At 44.4% G+C, this 21,444-nt stretch overlaps 1 protein-coding gene across 7 annotated transcripts in view; it reads left to right on the forward strand.

Annotated features, from left to right (window-relative positions):
* The first annotated feature begins 1,673 nt into the window (after nt 1-1,673).
* Nucleotides 1,674-21,444, forward strand: part of LOC120669901 (1,4-alpha-glucan-branching enzyme 3, chloroplastic/amyloplastic-like) — a 55,312-nt gene continuing 35,541 nt past the window's right edge. For all 7 annotated transcript variants that reach the window (XR_005672879.1, XR_005672880.1, XM_039949796.1 and 4 more), the window contains exons 1-13: nt 1,674-2,115; nt 2,430-2,501; nt 2,600-2,664; nt 3,195-3,872; nt 5,314-5,486; nt 5,565-5,654; nt 8,597-8,672; nt 11,326-11,433; nt 12,407-12,497; nt 12,605-12,706; nt 18,336-18,438; nt 18,987-19,124; nt 19,717-19,779. Coding sequence is in view for 5 of the 7 variants with exons in the window: in XM_039949796.1 (XP_039805730.1) it covers nt 1,802-2,115; nt 2,430-2,501; nt 2,600-2,664; nt 3,195-3,872; nt 5,314-5,486; nt 5,565-5,654; nt 8,597-8,672; nt 11,326-11,433; nt 12,407-12,497; nt 12,605-12,706; nt 18,336-18,438; nt 18,987-19,124; nt 19,717-19,779 (2,073 nt within the window). In the remaining 2 variants the exon portion in view is untranslated. The remainder of the gene's footprint in view (nt 2,116-2,429; nt 2,502-2,599; nt 2,665-3,194; nt 3,873-5,313; nt 5,487-5,564; nt 5,655-8,596; nt 8,673-11,325; nt 11,434-12,406; nt 12,498-12,604; nt 12,707-18,335; nt 18,439-18,986; nt 19,125-19,716; nt 19,780-21,444) is intronic.

Genomic DNA, 21,444 nt, shown 5'->3' on the forward strand with positions numbered 1-21,444 from the left:
TATTTAAACTATTAAATTTATTCCAAATTGACTTAGAAAATTACATACTATTTATTGCCTCTTATTTATATGTTTGAATGTTATATATCATTTATATGTTTATAGGAAGTACTTATTGCTCTTAGTATAGTGTCATATAAAACGAGTTTCGGATATCCAATTGGGTTTTGGATATCCACGAGTTCGGTTTTGGGATGAATTTTCATTCGTAATGGTGTTCGGTTTGGGTTTAGATTTTAAATTTGGGTTCCGATTTTGGGTATTCAGACACTTTATCCGATCAGATCCGTTGCCATTCTTACTTGGAGCTGGGGCCAAAATGAGCTGGAAGCTTGCAATAATTAAAACATGGATAATGCTAGACATCAGGCGTCCGGACGAATGTAAAATATCGGACGCCTCTTTCCAGTCTCAACTCGTTCTCATACACACCAATTTCTCTCTCTTCCTCTCTCTCATGCGCGCTCAAGTCCAAGCGGAGCACACCGCGCCGGCAGCCGAGTCCCAAGGGAGCACCCCGCGCCGGCAGCCGTGTAACCGGCCCCGCCCTTGCACCGCCCCGCCGCTCCCCGTGGCCGTCGCCGCCGACCGCTCCACCCGCGGCCGGGCGTCGCCGCCTTCTGCTCCCCCCGCGCCCGCGTGCCGCCACGGCGCCCCTCCCTGCTCCCCTCGGTCTGGCCGCCGGTGCCGTTCCTCTCGCGCTTGGCCGCGGCCGTTAACCGAAGGAACTCCGTCATGGCGCAACCTCAGTGTCTACCCGTTTCAGTGGACGCGGGAGCGGGCGCAGACCTAGGGCGGAGCTCGCCAGCGGGGCGGCCGGCCGCGGGCTGCCACTCCCCGCGGCTTCCCCCTCGGTGGTCGATGGAGGAGCTCCGGCCGGCGTCCCTGGCAGGCCTATCTCCAACAGCTCACCCAAAAAGTGACTCAAACCCAAAATGCCTCATGTATAGTGATTTGCCTATCCAAAATCACCCTCCAACAGATGATCCAAAGGAAGCACCTATTTTACCTATTGTAGGAGGCTGGTCGCATCTTTGCGTCCCCTCTCTCCACGGACGCAAATCGGCGTGTGGAGAGATGGGCCCACGGGGAGCACCCGCCGCCGGGCGAGGAGCGGCGACCGGCGCGGTGGGGAGGCGACGAGGCGGGCGGTGGGCTGCGGTCGGGCGTGGAGGTGAAGCTGCTGGGCATCCGCGCCCGCCCGCTGGCGCACGATGCGCAGCTCCGCCCGGGCCGGCTCTACAATAGATAGCTTATGATGTTTCAATAGAGATTTTTAGAATGTTGTATGTGTTTTATATAGATATTGCAAAAGCAGATCTAAATGTTGCGTTGTTGTATTTGTTGCAAATGTTTATCTGGATGTTGAGAGTATTTATCTGGATGTTACAAGTATTTAATCTGGATGTTGCACCTTCAATAAGAAATTTGAATGTTTCATTTAACATGAAATAGATGTTGCGGCGGATTTTTTCCTCATCATCAACATATGGTTAACAACTTTTTTCAATATTTTTGGATGTTGCAAACCATGATCTTCTATGTTGTAGATATTTTTTTTATGTTGCCAATGTTATAATTTAATGTTACGTTGGAACGGAGCGTTCGACAGAAAATTCCCATCGGACGTGCGGACGAACATAGAGTACTACCCTCTACGACCGAGCAGACTCCTTGTTTTTTTTTGAGTAAGCTGGATTGCTGGAAGCTTATCCCTCCCCAAAACCTCTCACCGGGTATCCTCACCCGCAGCTCCCGGCCGTCCTCCCTCCTCTTCGGCCCCGAAACCACCATCGAAACTATGGCATCGTGCCCTCTATTCCTCATGACCCCGCGCTACCCCGCCGCTCTCGTCGACGCCGGCCACTACCCACCCCTCGCGGGCAGCGCCGACCTCCCAACCAGTCGTCGCCCTCGCCCTCGCCCCGGACGGCGGTATGGTTACCGTTGCAACTCGTCTTCCTCCTCCGCGCCGCGCGACCGCCCGCCCAGACCGCGGCAGCAGAGGCAGAGGTCGCAGCGCCCCGGCAGCCGAGGTGACGCCGTCGACCCTGTGGGCTTCCTCGCCAAGCTCGGCATCTCGGACCGCGCCTTTGCCCAGTTCCTCCGCGACCGGTACGAGCTCCGAGCGTATGGTTTCGGTGCAGGAATGGGCACGCATATCTTTTCCTCGCCAATATCGAGTCCAATCTCCATTCTCCGGTCTCCCCTTTACTGCTTTTGTTGGAATTAAACAATCAATGGTAATTTGGCTCGCATAGTTTTCCTTGTGGAAACTCATTGGGATTTTTGGCTGAAATGGTGTGCAACATTTTCTGGTTTGAATAGCTGGGTTGCCTGGGTGGGAGTTGATATTTGATAAGCCATTCTTTGCTATCTGTTGGGAAAAGGTGGAAGATCGTCTTAGCTTATTGTGTGATTATTGCCAGGCATAAGGCTTTGAAGGACCGCAGATGGGAGTTGTGCTCTCGATTTATTGATCTGAAAGAGGCGTCCTCTGGGTAAGTGCATCACTATCTCATTATCCCCAACAGGTCATTTGGCGGATTGATCTGTTGATGTGGCAAGTGGTTTGTTTGTTTTGTGTTTCCTGTCCTAGGTTTGAATTGTTGGGCATGCACCGGCATCGACAGCACCGCATTGATTTCATGGAATGGGCTCCAGGTATGGGGTCATTTTTAGAACAAATTTGTTGCTACTTAAGATTGTGTGACAATTGTCAAACCTGGTTACATTTCCAGCAGTGTGGTTGGAGCTGAAAGCTTGAGCGCACAATGACCCCCCTAATTAGATTGTTAGATTCATTGTATATGTTTGGGTTGTTTACAGGCATTTAAGTAAAAACAATAGCTTAAGAATGTGGCTGTCCTCTACTTCTTAGTTGTTTTGGTTAGCTTGAACTTGAAGTTGTTATTTAAGCAACACATTATTTTGTATGTAGATATATTTGGAGCTGTTGTACTAAGAGGTTTCTTTTTCTTTTTCAAAATTATCCTTGTTACGCTTCCTATTTTATTGTTAGCCTGAACATGTTATGAGTTACATTGAATCCATAATTTTACTTGACTGTGTGATAAACTGATCGTTGTAATTGTTGCACTGCTATGTGTTGTGTCCTATTTCCTTTTTGTGTTTTACCATCACTCGGAACATCTTTTACAACATTCTTTATTGAAAGAAGAATTGCCATGCAGGTGCTCGCTATTGTTCATTGGTTGGTGATTTTAATGAGTGGTCGGCAACTGAAAACTGTGCCAGGGAAGGTCATTTAGGACATGATGATTTTGGATATTGGTTTATCATACTTGAAGATAAGCTCAGAGACGGGCAAGAACCAGATGAGTATTTTTTCCAGGAATACAATTATGTGGATGATTATGACAAAGGTGACAATGGTGTTGATGCTGAAGAAATAATGCATAGGATGAAAGAAGAGTATTGGGAACCTGGAGAAATCAGGTCCCGCAAGTCTCAATTAGAGATGGTTGTTAAGCTATATGAGCAAATGTTTGGCCCAAATGGTCCACAAACAGAGGAGGAGTTAGGTGAAATTCCTGATGCCCAAACAAGATACAATGAGTGGAAAGCCTTGCAGAAGGCTGACTCTTCAAGCTTGTCTCCTTCATATGATATCATTGACAATTTACAGCCGTTTGACATTTTCAATGTTGTAACGGATCGAGCATCATTCGAAAAGTTTCAAGCAAAGAAACCTCCCCTTGCTTACTGGGTTGAAATGAGGAAGGGACGAAAAGCATGGCTTGAGAAATATGTCCCAACTATACCTCATAAAGACAAGTACAGAGTTTATTTTAATACTCCTGATGGTGCTTTAGAACGTGTTCCTTCTTGGGCTACATATGTTCTTTCAGGTTTGCCAACTTCACTTTGTGTTCATGTGACTTGTTTGCGATTCTGATTGAGGGGTTGTACAATGTGGATAGAAAAATTGTGTTGATCTACTGCATAAAATAAATACTAAGTGTGATAGCAATGGTCATGATTGGTTGTTGGGTGAGGTTGTAACTCCTGTCTTTTACTTGATTGTTGAGGAAGAAACTATCTAGCTGAAAATGATAGACATAAAGAAATATTCTGTTGCATCAAAAACTCGACCTGCGAGGGGCAAGCCGCCCCCCGGGCATTACATGTAAGAAGAGGCCTTCTCACGCAGGCCGAGAAAATCCCCGAACCCCCGCCTCCACCCTTACACAGGCCGCTTGACACCCGGGCCATTGCCCTTGTGAGAACGTGCCGTCCTTCGGGCCGCGGCCTCCATGTGCTTTGGTGCGGGGATAGGCGAGGAGATTTTTTTAACCTCAGCCTTAAATTCGCTCCCATGGGGAGTCGAACTCAGGACCTGAGGAGTGCTACTGAGGCCACCTAATCACTACAGCTAGGCACCCTTTCGCTTCTGTTGCATCAGACCATCATCATATACGATAGTGATTATTTTATCAGTTAAGTTTATAGATTCCCTTTTCTGTTGGCTGAAGTGTGATGTAAGAACATGGATACCTAATGGTTGTTTAAAGTGGAGGTAATATTTCATCATATAAGGGATCTTTCAAATGGAGAGTTAGTAAACTGTCAGTACTGATTTAGTTAAAGAGGAAAAGTGCTATGTAACACTGTAAGTGTCACATGAGTTGGAAAATAACATTGACCGCTCATTATTGCAATTTCCAGTTTATGCATGCTTGCAGGGGCACTTAAAAAAGTGTCCTTTAGTTAAAAGGCGGACACATGTTTCAAAACTCAATAGTTTTGTGAGACATGCATTTTTTTTTGTGGTGTGGCAGCAGGTGAGAGCCATAAGTCACTAACATCATCTTGGCACTAATTTTAATTTTAGATTTTTAGTTAAAGATGCCTTCTTCTGATGTTTTTTTTTGTCATGGGACCATCACGGAGTATTGTGCCATACCGACATCGAGGACTAGGGTTTTTGATATACATAATATATGGGCCACATATGCCATATGGGCCAATTTGGCCAAAATATCTACAACTATAGGACTGGTATACATATCTTTGTACACCTAAACCATGAACAATCCCCTCAAAAAAACCCTAAACCATGGACAAGTCTAGTTGTCCCTAGAAAGTGCCCTCAAGAGCAATGATTTTCCTTTACTATGTTGTTGATGATTTCACTTTTAAGTATCTATTCTATATAATGTATGTCTTGCAAGAACACTAATATATTGTTACTATATCTGTCTAGCACACTGCTCTAGTTTTGTTGTGCTTAATTCTTTTGAGAGAACGTTAGCAGATCATGTTGATTCAAGATTTTTAATGTTCTTGTAGATGCTGAAGGAAAGCAATCCTATGCAGTACATTGGGAACCTCCTCCTGAAGAAATTTACAAATGGAGATTTGGACGTCCAAAGGTGAAGGGTTCACTTAGAATATATGAATCCCATGTTGGCATTAGTGGATCGGAGCAAAAAGTTTCATCATTTCAGGAGTTCACGTCCAAAGTATTTTCTGGATCCTTGCCTTTTGGGTATTCCATGGTAATTTTACATTTTACTTCTGTAACCTTTTTTTAATACTAGGTTCTTCCTCATATAAAATATGCTGGATATAATGCTGTTCAACTAATTGGCATTGTGGAGCACAAGGATTACTCCTCTGTTGGCTATAAGGTAAGATTTTCATGTGTATAAACTAATACAACTTAATGTTAAAGTTTCTTGGGACCTGTTCGACACTGTTTTGAGATGAATTGAAAATACTAATGTGACCTCTTCAAAAAGAAAGAAGAAAATACTAAGGTAAAATCTCCATGACATTTACTTAACATTGCATATGCTTCATTAAATGCCAGAACCTAGATGTCAAATCGTGTGCTTGTGGGCATTAGAAAGATGAAGCTTGATGCCACGGTGCCAACTTTTGCTGCTGTCCCAACAAAGAGGGTGGTGGGGCATTTGCAATGTCCTTACATGGGTGTTGCTCCTTGTTAGCAGTAGCAATGTTCATTGCCATTGTTACATCCCACCTTTTTAAGGGCAAAGTTTAACCCTAATCAACTAGGGTTAAGAATAAGAAAAAGAGAAAAGAGAAAAAAAAAGGGAAAAGAAATGAGGTCAAACTTGGTCAAATTTGGACATAATTCATCCACATTTAGACATGTAAGGGTTAGGGCTATCCTAGATTAAAATCTTGGTTCCGCTAGGGTAAGCATGGTCCAGGGCTTTAGTATTTTCAGAGTGAACAGTTACTATGTACGGTTCACTGGAAACATGTATGTGTCATGTGATTAGGTAATCTCCTGCAGGATGAATAATCGATTTGAATCGCCGCACTTATCGGTTATGAATACCGCTTGATCTCGCTTGAAATATCATAGAGCTAAGATGATGAAATGCTCATAAAATGTTGGACTTGATGAACCTAGGTTACTTCATGCTTGTATAATGTATCTCTAGTTATTGTTGTTTACAGTTCTGCTATTGTCTTCTGGTTTGATAGTTTAGGGTTTCTGTTTTGAAGTTCAAATGTTTTCGTGTTGTCAGACCAGTCCACTCAACAAGCCTTGCATATCCTTGACCTTTACTTTATACTAGCTAGTTGGGTCAGTCTTGCTGAGTGCCTTTGTAGTTAGTGTTTGTGCGAGTTTGCGTTCAGTAGCGCTAGTCGAGGAGCCCCAAGAGTAAAGCCGGAAGACCTAGAGGGTATTTGAGTCCGTACACCTCTGGTTGTTCTAAAGACTTGTAATATAAGACTGTGTGATTGCAAACCCTGCGACATAGGGTTTCATGTTAAACTTCTATAGTACCGGACTTCCACTAGGTTTTGTTTCATAAGTTTTAATAACTCTACACTTCTTGTAATATATGTATCGCTTTTGTGTAATATTTAAAGCTCTGTGCAAACTGATCCTGTTTGCATGTTTGTGACACTATTGTAAGGTGGAAGGTTCGGGGAAACCCAATGGACGATAGGATTTACTCCGTTTTAGGAGCGTCGGCTGGATTATCTGAGTTTGATGATTGGGCGCTCTTTACAACAACAACAACATAGCCTTTTTTCCCAAGCAAGTTGGGGTAGGCTAATTGGGCGCTCTTTAAGCCGGATTAAATTGGACGGTTCCGCCATAACCATGAACTAGTGCTAGAGCAAGGAGGGTGAGATCTTATATGCTGCTGGATCAAGAACCCCATCTGTCTGCTTCTCTACACTACATGCAAAGAGAATCCGAAGTAGAGTACAAAACATGTGTGTGTGTGTGCCATACTTGCTACAGTGCTGGCCATACTCCAATTACCACTACCATGAGGTCGTGCCTCATCTACACTAGCAACATCACTGCACTAACTACCAATACTTCCACTTGCCTAGCTTGGTACTCTTTCCACTGCATGGGATCATGCTGGGGACGCCACCTTCGGATGGTAACCGAAGGGCTGCATCAACGGAGTACAAAGTTCGGTCGAGCGACTTCAAGGATGAGGTGCTTTGGAATCCTAGTGAAGACGGAGAACCGAAGGTCCGCTGAAGGGTGAACCTGGCGAAGCCCGAGGGTGACACATGCAAGGAGACTTGATGAGACCGCCGAAAGCTCGAACCCACGAAGGTGGACCGAAGGATGGTACGAGCGGGGCCTGTTGGGGAATCGAGCAACCACCGAAGGCCGGTGTTGACGGGAATTCCAAAGGGCGAGAGTAAATACAGAGGGTGCTGAGCTGTAAAGTGAGTCCCGAGAGGAAATTTCCTTATACCCCTAGAATATTCGAAGAATATAGTTGTTGAGGTGTAAACAATACGGCTTGACTTACAAGTAAGAGTCTACAAGACTTGGAGTACAATACAAGTCAACTATACATATCTATAGAAATACCCTCCCGTAGTTGAAGCGGGAGGATCCTGGACGCAAAGACTGGACCTAAAGCTATACATATCTCTAATAGGGTAGTTGAACCGCCCCTATAAATACCTATGTAACTGTAACTGATGGAACGGTTGATCCGAAGCTATTAGATTATTGGTTTCTACTCCGAAGGTGCCTTTGCGTGTTTTTTCGGGGCTGTTGTGGTACTTCAACCCAAAGGGTACTCTCCACCAACAAATCAGTTAGCTGGGAATAGATCAACCAAAAGACATACATAAGGATTGCATCAACAATCCTGAATTATAAAGTAATTAGTTTACATGAATAGTATATCTAAACTCTGAGATAATTTCCTAGATTGGAAGGTAAAGCCTCAAAGCCAAATTGCAGCCCAACAATGAGGGTGAAGAATATGAAACTGGTGCATACGGTCTCACAATAATTCTCAAGATTCTACAACGTAGGAACTAGTATAAATGGCATCTCATTATTTTTCATGTTAATTTCTAGCTGTCTATCGAATTTGAGAATATACATTATTGTCGGTGTAATATATAATTTTAATTGGAAATTTAGGATTTTAGTTTTTAGAAATACTGTTCCAATTTAACATTTATATGATGTCTCTATTGTGCTGTAAGCAATTAGCAATATGACAATTACTTCATTTTTATTTAAATTCATTTCTTTGTGTTTGGAGGATGTCTTGATAATTGATATAGTTCTCTCAGAACAGGTGCATTTTCCTTGTAGGTAACTAACTATTTTGCAGTCAGCAGCAGATTTGGCACCCCGGATGACTTTAAGAAACTGGTCGATGAGGCACATGGTTAGCATCTTAGTATGTTTTTTTCCAAATAACTCTGTAATTTGCTATGATGTTCTATGCATGATATGCTTCTCATTTTAGCAGTCACATAGCTCAAAGAATCATATATAAGTTACATCTATTAGTGGTTTTAGTATTTCTTTATTAATTTATTATGAAGCAGAGAAATTGAAGAGAGTTAAGTGAATGATTGCAACTACATAAGATATTTATTCCTTGTACTATTCCCTCAACGGTGCTATTAGCCTATGCAATCTTCTTTCTCCATGGTGCCTAAGTACAGCAACACTTTTACTTGGGCGAGGCCCATTTTGTCTTGGGATAAGATTGGTATTTACTTAATTAACCATATATCAAAAGTGTATACAATTGAGTGCATGACTAATCCATGCAATCATGAGGTGTTTATTATGGTATCTTCACATTTTTGCCAATAAGGTTGTGGCTACATGCCAAGGAATCTGTAGTCGACTTTTATCACATTATATTTTTCTAGGTTTCCTGCACCAAATGTTGAATTCCAGTTCACATTCGTTTGTTGTTGGTTCTGAAATATCATATATTGTAGAGAGGTAGAGATTGGGGAAACACCACACACCCTATTGGGGGGTGCGGGTGGGGGGGGGGGGAGATTGGGGAAATACCGCACACCCTATTCGGGGGGTGACCTTTCATATATATAGCCGAGACGGCTTGATGTACTAGTAAGAGTTTACAGGACTTGGAGTACAAGACAAGTCAGCTATACAAATCTCTAGTACCCTTCCACAGTCGAAATGGGAGGATCCTGGATGCAAAGACTGGACCTAAAATCAGTAAATAACTGTACAGGCGAGCCTTTCGTCATGATGTCCGCGAACTGATGGGAAGATGGAACATGGAGCACCCGAACTTGTACCAAAGACACCTTTTCGCGGACAAAGTGGATGTCAATCTCTATATGCTTCGTGTGACGATGATGAACATGCTTAGCCGTCATGCACACAGCACTGACGTTGTCAAAGGACTATCGTCGCCGAAGACAAGGGCGCATGGAGCTCCTGTAGCAGCTAACGAAGCTAGCAAGACTCAGCCGCAGCATGTGCGACAGCACGATACTCAGTCTCTGCGCTCTAACGAGAGACTGTGGTTTGACGTTTGGAAGACCAAGCCACCAGACTGTCGCTGAGGAAGACACCGAAGTAGATCGCCGAGAATTAGGACAGCCGGCCCAATCCGCATCAAAGTAAGCTGTGAGGCTATCAACTGGTCCAGTGCTGACGTGAAGACCAGTGGACAGTGTGCCCTTCACGTAGCGCAAGATCCGCTTGATCATCGCAAGATGAGCCTCACGGGGATCATGCATGAAGAGGCACACCTGCTAAACAACATAGGCGATGTCGGGATAAGTCAGCGTGAGGTATTGAAGTGCGCTGATGAGACTCCGGTACTGGGAGGCAACAGGATCACCGTTTGTGGCAGACACCTTGGCACGAGTGTCAACGGGTGTCGTTGTAGAGTGACACTTGGCCATGCCAGCACGTTGAAGATCTGCCGCATACTGTCACTTGGCAGTAGAACGAGTGATAGAAATCCCGAGGAAGTGATGAAGTTCCCCTAAATCTGTTATGGGGAACTCCCAATGTAGGCGCTCGGTGATGCGGTGAAGAGGGCGCGAGCGGTCTGATCTGGTGCCATGGCAAGGTTAGGACGCCGTCGGAGATGGAGCCATACATCCAGCTGCGCATACAAGCGTCCGGTTGAGTCTAGGTAGGATCAGATAGACGGGCGGCGATGGTGCCATCGATGTGACCTAGAAGGCCAAACTTGCCGCACATGGTGGTGAAGAAGGCGCCACTTGTTCGCCAGCCGGAGGTCAAGCTCGATGGTGACGTGAGTCTTGATGTTGATGGAGGCGTACGGGTTGATGAAGACCGGGAAGACGGAGTCGGAGTCACCGGGCATCGTGCCGGAGCCGGAGCTAAGGCTAGAAGCCGACGAGGTGGAGGAGTCCGTAGACATGGCGCAGGATCAATCGATGGCGCCGAGAAGCTGGGAGGCAGCGCATCTTGGGGATGGCGCAACCTGAGGGCGGCGCGGCCGAGGGGCATGCAGCCTGGGGGGCAGCGCGGCCGGGTGGTGCGGTGGACGTGCAGGCTGGCCGGCGGCGCATGGGAAATAGAGTAGCAGAAGGGTTGAGAGGTAGGAAACTTGGGTCGGAACTCTTGATACCATGTAGAGAGGTAGAGATTGGGAAACACCGCACACTCTATTCGGGGGGAGGGGGTGGGGTGACCTTTCATATATATAGCCGAGATGGCTTGATGTACAAGTAAGAGTCTACAAGACTTGGAGTACAAGACAAGTCAGCTATGCATATCTCGAATATATATAGTTGAAGTCCCTTTTATATGGCCTTGCGGTAGAAGATTCTTTTTGTATTGCTATGGACAGCTCTTAGTTGAAACAGAAAGTGTTTGAACTATAAAGCCCTTATCTATTATTACTTCTTGTGCGATTGACAGCTTCTTGTCACTTTCCTCAATTATATTTATTTATGCATATGATTTGGAACATGTTAGTAGCAAGATTTTCCATATCTTTACATTGTAAAGAAAGAATGAAACACTGACTAACATTTGTATCTTGATTTTGTTCTCCCTGGCTTTGTAAGGCCTTGGGTTAGTGGTGCTTCTGGATATTGTCCACTCCTATGCATCAGCAGATGAACTGGTTGGCTTATCGCTTTTTGATGGTTCCAATGACTGTTACTTCCACAGCGGTATTAAAACCAAAACTCTCTGTTTTATACTTTTTAGAATTTTTGAAGTTCTATTTTGTTCTTGATAAATTATGGAAAGAACTAAAGGCCAATGTAGTATTTTTTTTGATATAACATGGGAATTTGTGCAGCATTTTTTCTCATATAGCAATGCACTTCAGCGTACTAAAACAATGACCTGATATGCTCCATTTTATTGTCAAGGACCATTTTATTTAGCAGATGCAATAGATAATATTATCCAAACACCATGAGTAAATAGTATTTGTGACAGCAATATTGTCAACTGACTATGTTGTGATCCTTAGATCATTGGGATAAACACCACCGGGAAGATAGTCGGGCGGAGGGCGGAGGAGGCTTGCGGGGAGACTAGACTTTTGGGGGACTTGGGAATTGATTCTTCTTCGTTGCTTTCTTAAAAGAGATACAATCCCATCCTTATATAGATGGGCTGACTTGACCCTTAAGAAACCTTGACTTGATCCTTAAGAAATCAATCTCTAAATTTAAGGAAATACTAACCAATCTAAACTAATCTTTCCTAATATCATAGACCCATTAATGTTCACGGCGTGAACAGTACTTTATACCCATAACAGACTAACTCCTGGTTATTAAAACGATGTTTAAACGTCGTGAAAACGACGTTTTCACGAGAAAATGTTCTTGTGAAATCTACGTTTAAACGTTAAAACGTCCGTTTAAACGATAAAACGTCCATCGTTTCGTTAAAATCTACCCGCTATTCGTTTCGTCGTTTTATCGTTTTAATAACCTTGGACTAACTTAGCTAGTCTTACTGACGATGATTGCTGAATATGATTTGACAATGTGTATGAATTTCTTATGTTATGGCCTAGAATATCTTCTTAGTTAATACTATTTGATATGGCATTTCATCATTATGTTTCTAAGGTTCCTCTATCTTCTTGACTAATACAATATCCTAGTTCTAATTGATCCTTGGCAGGAAAAAGAGGGCATCACAAGTATTGGGGCACCAGGATGTTTAAATATGATGATGTGGATGTTCTGCACTTCTTATTGTCCAATTTGAATTGGTAAAAGCATAAAAACTATGACCATAGTCTATTCTACCTTGTGCACATGAATTTTTCTGCGATAAAATGGGCCTTATTACTTATGGATGCCTTACTAATCTCACTAGGTGGGTTACTGAATACCAGATTGATGGATTCCAGTTTCATTCATTGTCTTCTATGTTATATACTCATAATGGGTTTTCTACTTTTACTGGTGCCATGGAAGAGTAAGTCCCATCTACTTTTCATTATTGTAGGAAAGATAGATTGCGTATGAATCATGGGTTGTATTGCATTGAGCGTCAAGGGCAAATATATAGGGGTACAGTACTTGGAGGGTAAAAAGCCTTCCCGAGATATTTCCTATACTATCAAATACTCCCTCCACCCATTTTTGATTGATATATTTCCATATGGCACAATGACCAAGGGCACCAAGTGTGCTTATCAATCTCATAAATACAACACAGACTTTTTGTACATAAAATCAGCAACCTTTTACCAATATGTTCAGCAGGTCAATGAGCCGACTGGATGGTGATGGTAGACAGTGTAGCTAAAGAGCGAAAATGCTTCTTCAACAATGTTAGCGGCGGTGTCTGCGAGCTTGCGGTAACTGATGCAGACTCAGACCAAGAGCCAACGTGACGAAGCGGACCGGCAGCATGGGTAGTGCCACCATTTGAAAAGTGGCGACACAAGCGGTGATGGCCTGACTACTAGCGTCGGCGCTGCATCCTGGGGACTGTCAACAGTGCAAAGACGATGAAACGACAAGGCAGCGCAAACCTAATCGTTGATGGGAAAAAAAGAAACACATCAGTAAGATGAACCTTGGGTACGGAGCCCCATGACATTGTGGCCTACCTAGATGGTGGTGAAGTGGCGCGGTGAAGGGGTGTGGTGGATGAGTCTGGGCGAGGTGGCCCCGATGGATCCCGTTTGTTGATGGATCTCGACGAGGCTGCAGGCGTGACCTGGGCGTAGCAGCATGGCGATGACGTCAACGTGCTGTGCGGTGGCCGGGCGCTCCGACCCTGGTGCTCCCATGGCGTGGTAGCCAGGCATCTGCTGTTGACGCTCATTAAATACCAAAAACGTCCATCAATTCGATCAAAAAAATCAGGAGAGCTAACATTTCTTGCACGCATATTTATTTAGAATAATGCCGTTTCCACATGTCCCCTAGAATTTAGTGCTATGTAGGGAATTAAGCAGAATTAAAGGAGAAATACACTCTTGGTGGCAAGATGCACAACCTTGCGCCACCTCACCCTCTTATTGATCAAAGGGCCCACAAACACACGCAACCTGACTTAGGATAGCGTCAAGACATGCAAACCGACCTCGGGGCCCACATGTCAGCCTCCATGCAAAGGTCGGTGGCTAGAGGTGGTGCCCCTGGTGTGAGCCCTTTGGCCCCCATCTTCCATGTGGAGGCTTCTCAGCTCTTGCCAATGTCGGTTATGCATGCGGGCTTAAGTATGAGAAGGGGATTCAAATAGACACACACTTCAAGCTACTCATTCTCAAGTTTCTCTCTTGCTTTAGTCCATAGGCAAGTGGAGTTTAGGTTGAAGTAGCTCTTCTACGGGTTCCCTGGGTTGCTAGAGAGTTCAGTATGGCTTTAGCTCTTACTTCTCTATGTAATTTCCGGATATCTTTAACAGAGTTAACTTCTTTATCTTCATGTATGCATAGTTCATATACTACGATATTAGCCATATTTTGTATGCGTAGTTTATACTTGTATCGTATACCTTGCATGATTAGACGAGAAATTCTAGTGCTACGGTATCGGTTCCAGTATTCGAATGTTTGCTCTAGTATGATGTTTGTTGATTCGGAGGGTAGGGGCTCCGCACATGGTACTGAAGTAATCAATTCAGGCATGTTGTCTGGGTTGGTCACGGGTTAGATCTCGCTTTACCCCACGGTTTGTAGAGATAGTTGGCAGGTGATGACAGTCCTGTCCATAAAGTAGAGGGGTATGAGGTTCTTAAAGTAGTTGGCTGGTGGTTCTTCTACCAACCACGTGCGGTTCTCTCAGTAGTGCTTGAGTGCCTAGAGCTAGGTCCTAATTATGTGTATGTGTATACATGTACAATACATGCTATATGTTTAGATAGAAGTACAAAAGTTCCAAGTAGTTCTCTTCTTCCTTTCTCCTTGCCTATGCCTATGCAATGAGTTTGATTTAACTTGTGTGTCACACTATCTCATTATCCATATATTATACTTACCCCTGTTTGTACATTGGATATCCAAGCAAGAATCAATCATTAACTTCTCTATCCTCTAAATGTCGCCTTCCCTGCCGAAAAATAAATACGATACTCACGGGCAAAATACTATAATAGTATTCTGTGCGCTTGTGGATTTATCTGTGATCATAAGATATACCAACACCCACCCGTTTGACCTTCGCGGTCGCACGCTCACGCTCAACGGCTCAAGGCAGCTGTGGCGGCAGTGCAAGAGGAGATAGGGGTGGCGTTGGGTAGATGCGCAGGAAGGTGCGATGAGGCAGCCCGATGAGATTGAATTGCCATGGGAGAGGTAGGTCCTTTGTTGTTGCTTGACCATGACAGGCGTAGCAGATTGGAGTGATCAGACGTGCATCCTACTAGGGCGTTGCCCCTGGTGGATGTCAATCTCCCCGGGGACGGCGCAAGGGTAGTGGAAGCCGGAAACCTAGGGTTAGAAACCTAGACTCGTGGTACCATGTAGGAAGGCTAGATTGTGTATGAATCATAGGTTGTATTGCATTGAGCCTAGAGGGTGAATATATAGGGGCAAAATACTTGGAAGGCAAGAAGCCTCCCTAATATATTTTCTATACTATCAAATATACTTAACAATCATTAACAATATCTTGTATAATAGTATTAGATATTACCTATAGCATGGAAGTGGAACAAATTTGCCTATTCAGCTAACATGAACTTTTTTTATGAGAAAGGCATTCAAAAAATAGTGCCTCATATCTGATATTTATCAAGAAAAATAATAGCCCGTACAAAAGAATTACAACTTGATACAAAACCTCACAAAAGTAAATTACACAAAAGATCTTTTTGGTCGTTTTTTCCTTCGATTGTTCGCAGTGCACCAGGGCTTTGAAAATGCACTTAAAAGGCAGTAAGATAAGAGCATGTCCAACAGCCTCTATATCGGACGTGCGATGGCTAAAAAAAGTAGAGAAAAAACGGCATCCAACATAATCGCCATCGAGTTTGGCATCTATCCACGCTCGGTATCCTCTAGGCGCCCCTTGGCATCTTTGCCGAGCACTGTGCGCTCGCCATCACAGCCCTCCTGCGCTCACGCCCCTCGTTCCTGTGCCATTTTTGCCACTCTCGTGCTTTGCTAGCCTCTTTCGCGCACGCGCCTCTGCTCTTCCACCACCGAATCGCCGCCAATCGAATAGGCCCTGCTCTACCGAGACACCAGATCCACGCCGCCTCGTTCCAATCTCGGCGCCGCTGTACTCGCCATGTCTCAGCCGCTGCGTCCCCGTGCGACACTGACCGGAGAAACTATATTCCGCCATGATGTTGTTGCATGGTCATGTTCGGCAGGTCCCGGAAGGATTTGAGGATCCGGAGGGCAGGCGTGGTGACGGAACGGAGTTCGCCGACGACATGAGCCATGGTAAGGTTCAATTTTTGGTGGTATGGTTCATTGAGATGACGAATTCGGTATGGTTCACTGAGATGAGGAATTGTTGATGTTCCTGGTTGACGAATTTCTGATGGTATGGTTTACTGAGATGACGAATTGTTGCTGTTCATGGTTGACTAGGTGAATGGTCGAGATGAGCTGCTTCAATGTCAAGGCAGTGGCTTCAAGCGATGGTGGCTTCGCGTACTATTGGTGTCTTTTATGCTCAATAGAATTGGGTATTCCAAAGATCATAGAATCACCGATGTAGCACTTTACCTTGGAGTATTCTAGGGCATAGTAAATATCTTCAGGGAAGCATTATGGTTAAAGAGTATCGAGAATCGAATGACAAATTTACTAGCTGTATCGTCCAACTAATTTAGAGAGGGCAAGCCAAATAAATAGATATGATAAATTATATAAATGACCAAGAAATGACCGTTTGACACAGCAGACTCTACGCTGGGCGTTGGTTTTGCCCATTGGGAAATACTTTGCTAGGAAGGCATTAGAGTAGGAATACCATGTGGTGAATGTATCCTTATTGGTGTAGAATCACGTCTTCGCTTTTCCATCGTGCGTGATGGTGCGCCCCGCTCACCAGTCTGGGGCGGAGCCATAAAAGGCTTCCAAGTGGGTCTGACGAGTGTACAAACCGCTAAGCTAGTTAAGATTAGGCTGAATTCTATTGTTTTGGGATCTAACTACAATATACAAGAGCAAATCTGAGGTAGGCCTGTGCTGCAGCACGCCCAACACGGGCTCTGGCTCCACCCCTATCACTAGTGGTGCAGCTCGCCTGAAGATACTCTTCATCTTGACGCCATGCGATCCAATGGCATGAGGTGCTCCACCCCACGAATCAGATCGCGATCCATAGGGAGAGGATTCTTCCGATCTGCCGCTGCGTGACGATGCTATGGGAGCTGATCCTGTTGATCAGCCATGAATCCTACTAGGATGCTGCCCCTGGCTGAGGTTGATCTCCCCAAGGACGGAGTGAGGGCAAGGAAGCCTTCAGTCTAGGATCGGTAACCTAAACTCTTGATGTATATGTGGCTCGGGAATAACAGATTGCGTATGAATCGTGTGTTGTATTGCTTGAGCTTTGAGGGTGAATATATAGGGTACGAGACATGGAGGGCAATAAGACTTTCCGAGATATTTCCTATACTGTCAAATATACTCCTAACACTGGCAAGACCGCCGGAAGAGAGAGAGGAGGGTGATCGAGGTGACGGCTACATGTTTCTGCAGTGTGGAGAGTAGCTTGGGCTTGGATATGTAGGAGAGTCGAATTAGTCAAAAGGAAGTTTCCAGCTAACATGAGTTGGTGTTGGAAGGGTCTACCCACTGCCAACTACTCCCTCCGTCCTGAAATGTAAGGCATTCTAGCATTTTACCAGATTCATTGAACATTCTCTGAATCTAGACAAACTGTATGTCCAGATTCATTGAACATTCTATGAATCTGGACATAGTAAAACACTCCCAGGATGCCTTACATTTCAGGACGGAGGGAGTAAAAAGAAAAATCCTCACAAAACCATGTTGTGACCCTTCTTTTCTTTTTTTTTTGTTTTTCTGTACTTGTGGGATAAGATAATAACACCAGACGTATCAGAATCTCAACTCGTGTTGTAGTATCTGTCAATCATATCAAACCATTACAACCATCATCCTATATAGGATATATATCTTGTATAACCTGATTGCAATAGTAGTCAACAGCACACACAACTCAAAGTGGCTGGTTGACACCGCCAAGAAACAAGGAAAGTTAATTAGCTGCGGTACAAACCATGGAATGACTACATTTCCATTCTCCTGCTCCTCTGCCTTTGGCCACAAAGGTAAATCACTTCTCAATGGTCACACGAAAGCACAGAAACAGAAGGGAACAGAGAAGGACGTGTAGTTTTGAGACTGCCAGATAGGTAAGTTGGTGGACAGAATAATGGAGGAGAGAGAAGTTGAAACAAGGAGGTGGAGGAAGAAGAGAAATCTGAATATTACTTGGGAGTCCATCAATTCATTTTGATCATGTGCCTTATGATGCTATCCACTGTTTCAATTTTCATCCTTTGTAATGTTCTTTATTTTCTTCACAAGCACTGCCTACTATTGTTTTTGAAAAATAGGTCCCACTATTGCTAAAAATATAAATGCTCACCAAAGTGTTAATTTTAGGTATTGCAATCAGTATGTTGACAAGGATGCACTGATATATCTAATTCTTGCAAATGAAATGTTACATGATCTTCATCCAGATATCATAACAATTGCCGAAGATGTAAGTTTCTTTTCTCTCACCTGTATTTATTTTCATATAAACATACTTCTTGGACTTAGATATGCAGTTTGGTAGAGATACGATGATTACCCACATTAAACTTGGCGCAAGCTGGCTTGTGTATGGCGTTAATGCAGTGTCGGTTACTTTTCTTAGTCGCCTAATCAATTGAGGAGAAACTTACTCAGCATCGGCTGAGATGGTTTGGACATGTCCAACGAAGGCCTCCTGAGGCGCCGGTGCGTATTGGGGTTCTTAAGCGGGTCGATAATGTAAAGAGGGGTAGAGGTAGACCTAAACTGACGTGGGATGAGTTGGTTAAGAGAGACCTTAAGGATTGGAATATCTCTAAAGAGATAGCTTTGGATAGAAGCGCTTGGAGACTAGCTATCAATGTGCCTGAACCTTGAACTTATTTCTTTCGGGTTTCATCTCTAGCCTACCCCAACTTGCTTGGGAAAAAAGGCTATGTTGTTGTTGTTGTTGTATTTCTCCAGCTTTTGCTGCCTTGTTTGCAATAGAACATTTATATTGTTTTGTTTATGTAGGCAACATTTTATCCTGGGTTGTGCGAGCCAACAACTCAAGGTGGATTGGGATTCGACTACTGTGTCAATCTTTCTGTTCCAGAAATGTGGTTGTGGCATCTTGAAAATGTTCCTGAGCGAGAATGGAGCATGAACAAGGTTCGCATACTATTGAGAAATTTTTGCAGGCCACCATCTATATGGAATGCCCTTTTTGAGTAATTTATTTTTTCCCTTAAAAAATGCAGTAGAGCTGCTTTCATTTCATTAAGAATAGAGAATAAAAATACAAATAATGGGTCACAAGGATCCCTTCAACCCCTCCCCTCCCCTCCACACACACCCCCCCGAAGAAAATCAGTTACATGCGCACATCCACGTTAAGCTACCTTGGCAGATACTCATGGAGCACACGGGCTCCAGCTGAGCACCAAAGGATGCTCTCATTTGCTACTGACTGCAGAACCAGTGACACTAGGATTAGCACCATCGAAGACGCAGTCAATCTAGGGGAACCAAGGAGTTGGAATCCCTTGTGTGTTTCCTTCGGATGCTTTTGAGAGCCAAACACTGCCTGCTTGAAAATTGAGCTACTGTGGGTTGTGGTGCTACTGTTACCAGCCCCATCCTGGGAATTGCATCTTATTTTTTAGTACTAATACATTTCTCAATGATTTAGTAATATTTTCAGTTCCTTTTTTCTTCCAATATTATATTTTTCTTCTGTTGGCTGTCAAATTATTTTTTGCAGATTATGAAAGTATTAGTAAGCAGAAACCAGAATATGCTCTCGTATGTTGAGAATCATAACCAGGTAATCATAGGTTCATTATTTTTGTTCTGGTTTCTGAATAGGAAAAACTTCTATGTAATTGTGGAAACCAAACATTATTTTTAGAAAAGAATAGCCAATTTCAGAAATTGGGGCTGCATGTTCTTGCATATCAATTTTTTTTACAATTACTTGTTCATTACGGGTGTGTTTGGTTGTTCTGGCTAAGCTAGCCAGGCTAGTCCAAGTCTGTCCCTACTAGTATATTAGCTCAGGTTTGGATGCCTACGTCAATGAAGATTGGTTTGGTTTTGGTACGTTTGGTTTCCTGGTTCACTTTGGATAGCATCACCTCTGTTTCCCAAGTGTGTGAGTGGTAAGCCCATCACTCTCTGAATGTTCACTTCCTTCCACCGCCGACTAAGCCAGCATTGCCGCCGTGGCGCCAACTCCGTCGAGAAGATGCAGGTTCTAGAGCAGGGCAAGAGGGATCTAGACCTTTCATGGTCAAATTGAATTTCAGTGCGTCCAAATAGAACTTTACCGCTGATAATTGAGCCCTAGGGTGGCCAAATCGAGCTCCGCCGCCTGTGAATTCCTTCCTCGTCGAGAGCTCGTCTTCCTCCGTGTATGTGGTGAGGCTAGTTTTTGTCCCCGAAAGCTCTGGTGCGTGCGTCCATGTGTACGCTACCAAGCATGGGTGCCACTCATCGCAGTAGTAGCATGTCAAAGAAGCTAATGTTGGAAATGAGCAACTAATTGTCATGCCAAGCAGGGGTCTGTCTTGGGCTTGGTACAGACCCTAATTGTACCTTTTGGGGCTCTTACCCCTCCTTTCTTCTTAATATATTGAGGCGCTTAATATATTGAGGCGCAGTTCTCCTGCACTTTCGAGAAAAAAAGAAATGAGCACCTCAATCTATTGCCATGCCAAATTGGGGCTGATAAGGTCATGTATATTGTGCAAAGAGCACCCTATAGTAGTGACTAAATACATAAGATGCATATACATCTAACACCCTTTCCTGGCGGAATCCGCCGCTGGTGGGCCGGCTCCGTTGCTCCCGCCTCCTTTGGCGGATCCGCGCTGGTTTCCTCCACTGTCGGCCTTCTACCCCAGCTTCCTACCCCGCCATGCGCCAGGACGCTGCCGCTCCTTGCCATGCCTTCGCCCGCAGGTGGCCATGGCATGGCGCCTCCGCCCGAGATCTTCCGCTGGCTCCCTCCCTCTTTCTCTTGCCATGGCTGTTGACCGTGGTGGAAGAAAAGAGATAAGAGGGTGAGGGCAATGAGCTACACACACCAGAGGTTCTACATAGGAAGTTGCTGGCTTGCTACTTGTTTGTTTTGGTTGGTTTCTCTGATTTTTTACTCAAATCACTGACCAAGATTGAGTCGCCCACTGCTCGTCGATTTAACGCCTCTACTTCGATGCCGGCATCGACTTCACCAGCCTTTTCTTAATCTCTGACGTGCAGTATGGTGACATGGACAGAGCTGTAGCGAATGCCCGTCTGCGACATCCAGATCATTCGACCTTGTGTTGGAAAGTCTGGGTTCCCCTCATTCGTCTAGCACAACCACGTCGCCAGCATCACCATCTTGTCCCCGACTACTTCGTCTACTCCCGCAACAGCAGGCGTTGGCATCTTCTACCCCGCCTTCTTCTGCTCCTGCAACAGCCATGGAGATCTTCTCTGCTGGTCC

This window comes from Panicum virgatum, chromosome 4N (assembly GCF_016808335.1).
Source record: "Panicum virgatum strain AP13 chromosome 4N, P.virgatum_v5, whole genome shotgun sequence".
Lineage (NCBI taxonomy): Eukaryota > Viridiplantae > Streptophyta > Magnoliopsida > Poales > Poaceae > Panicum > Panicum virgatum.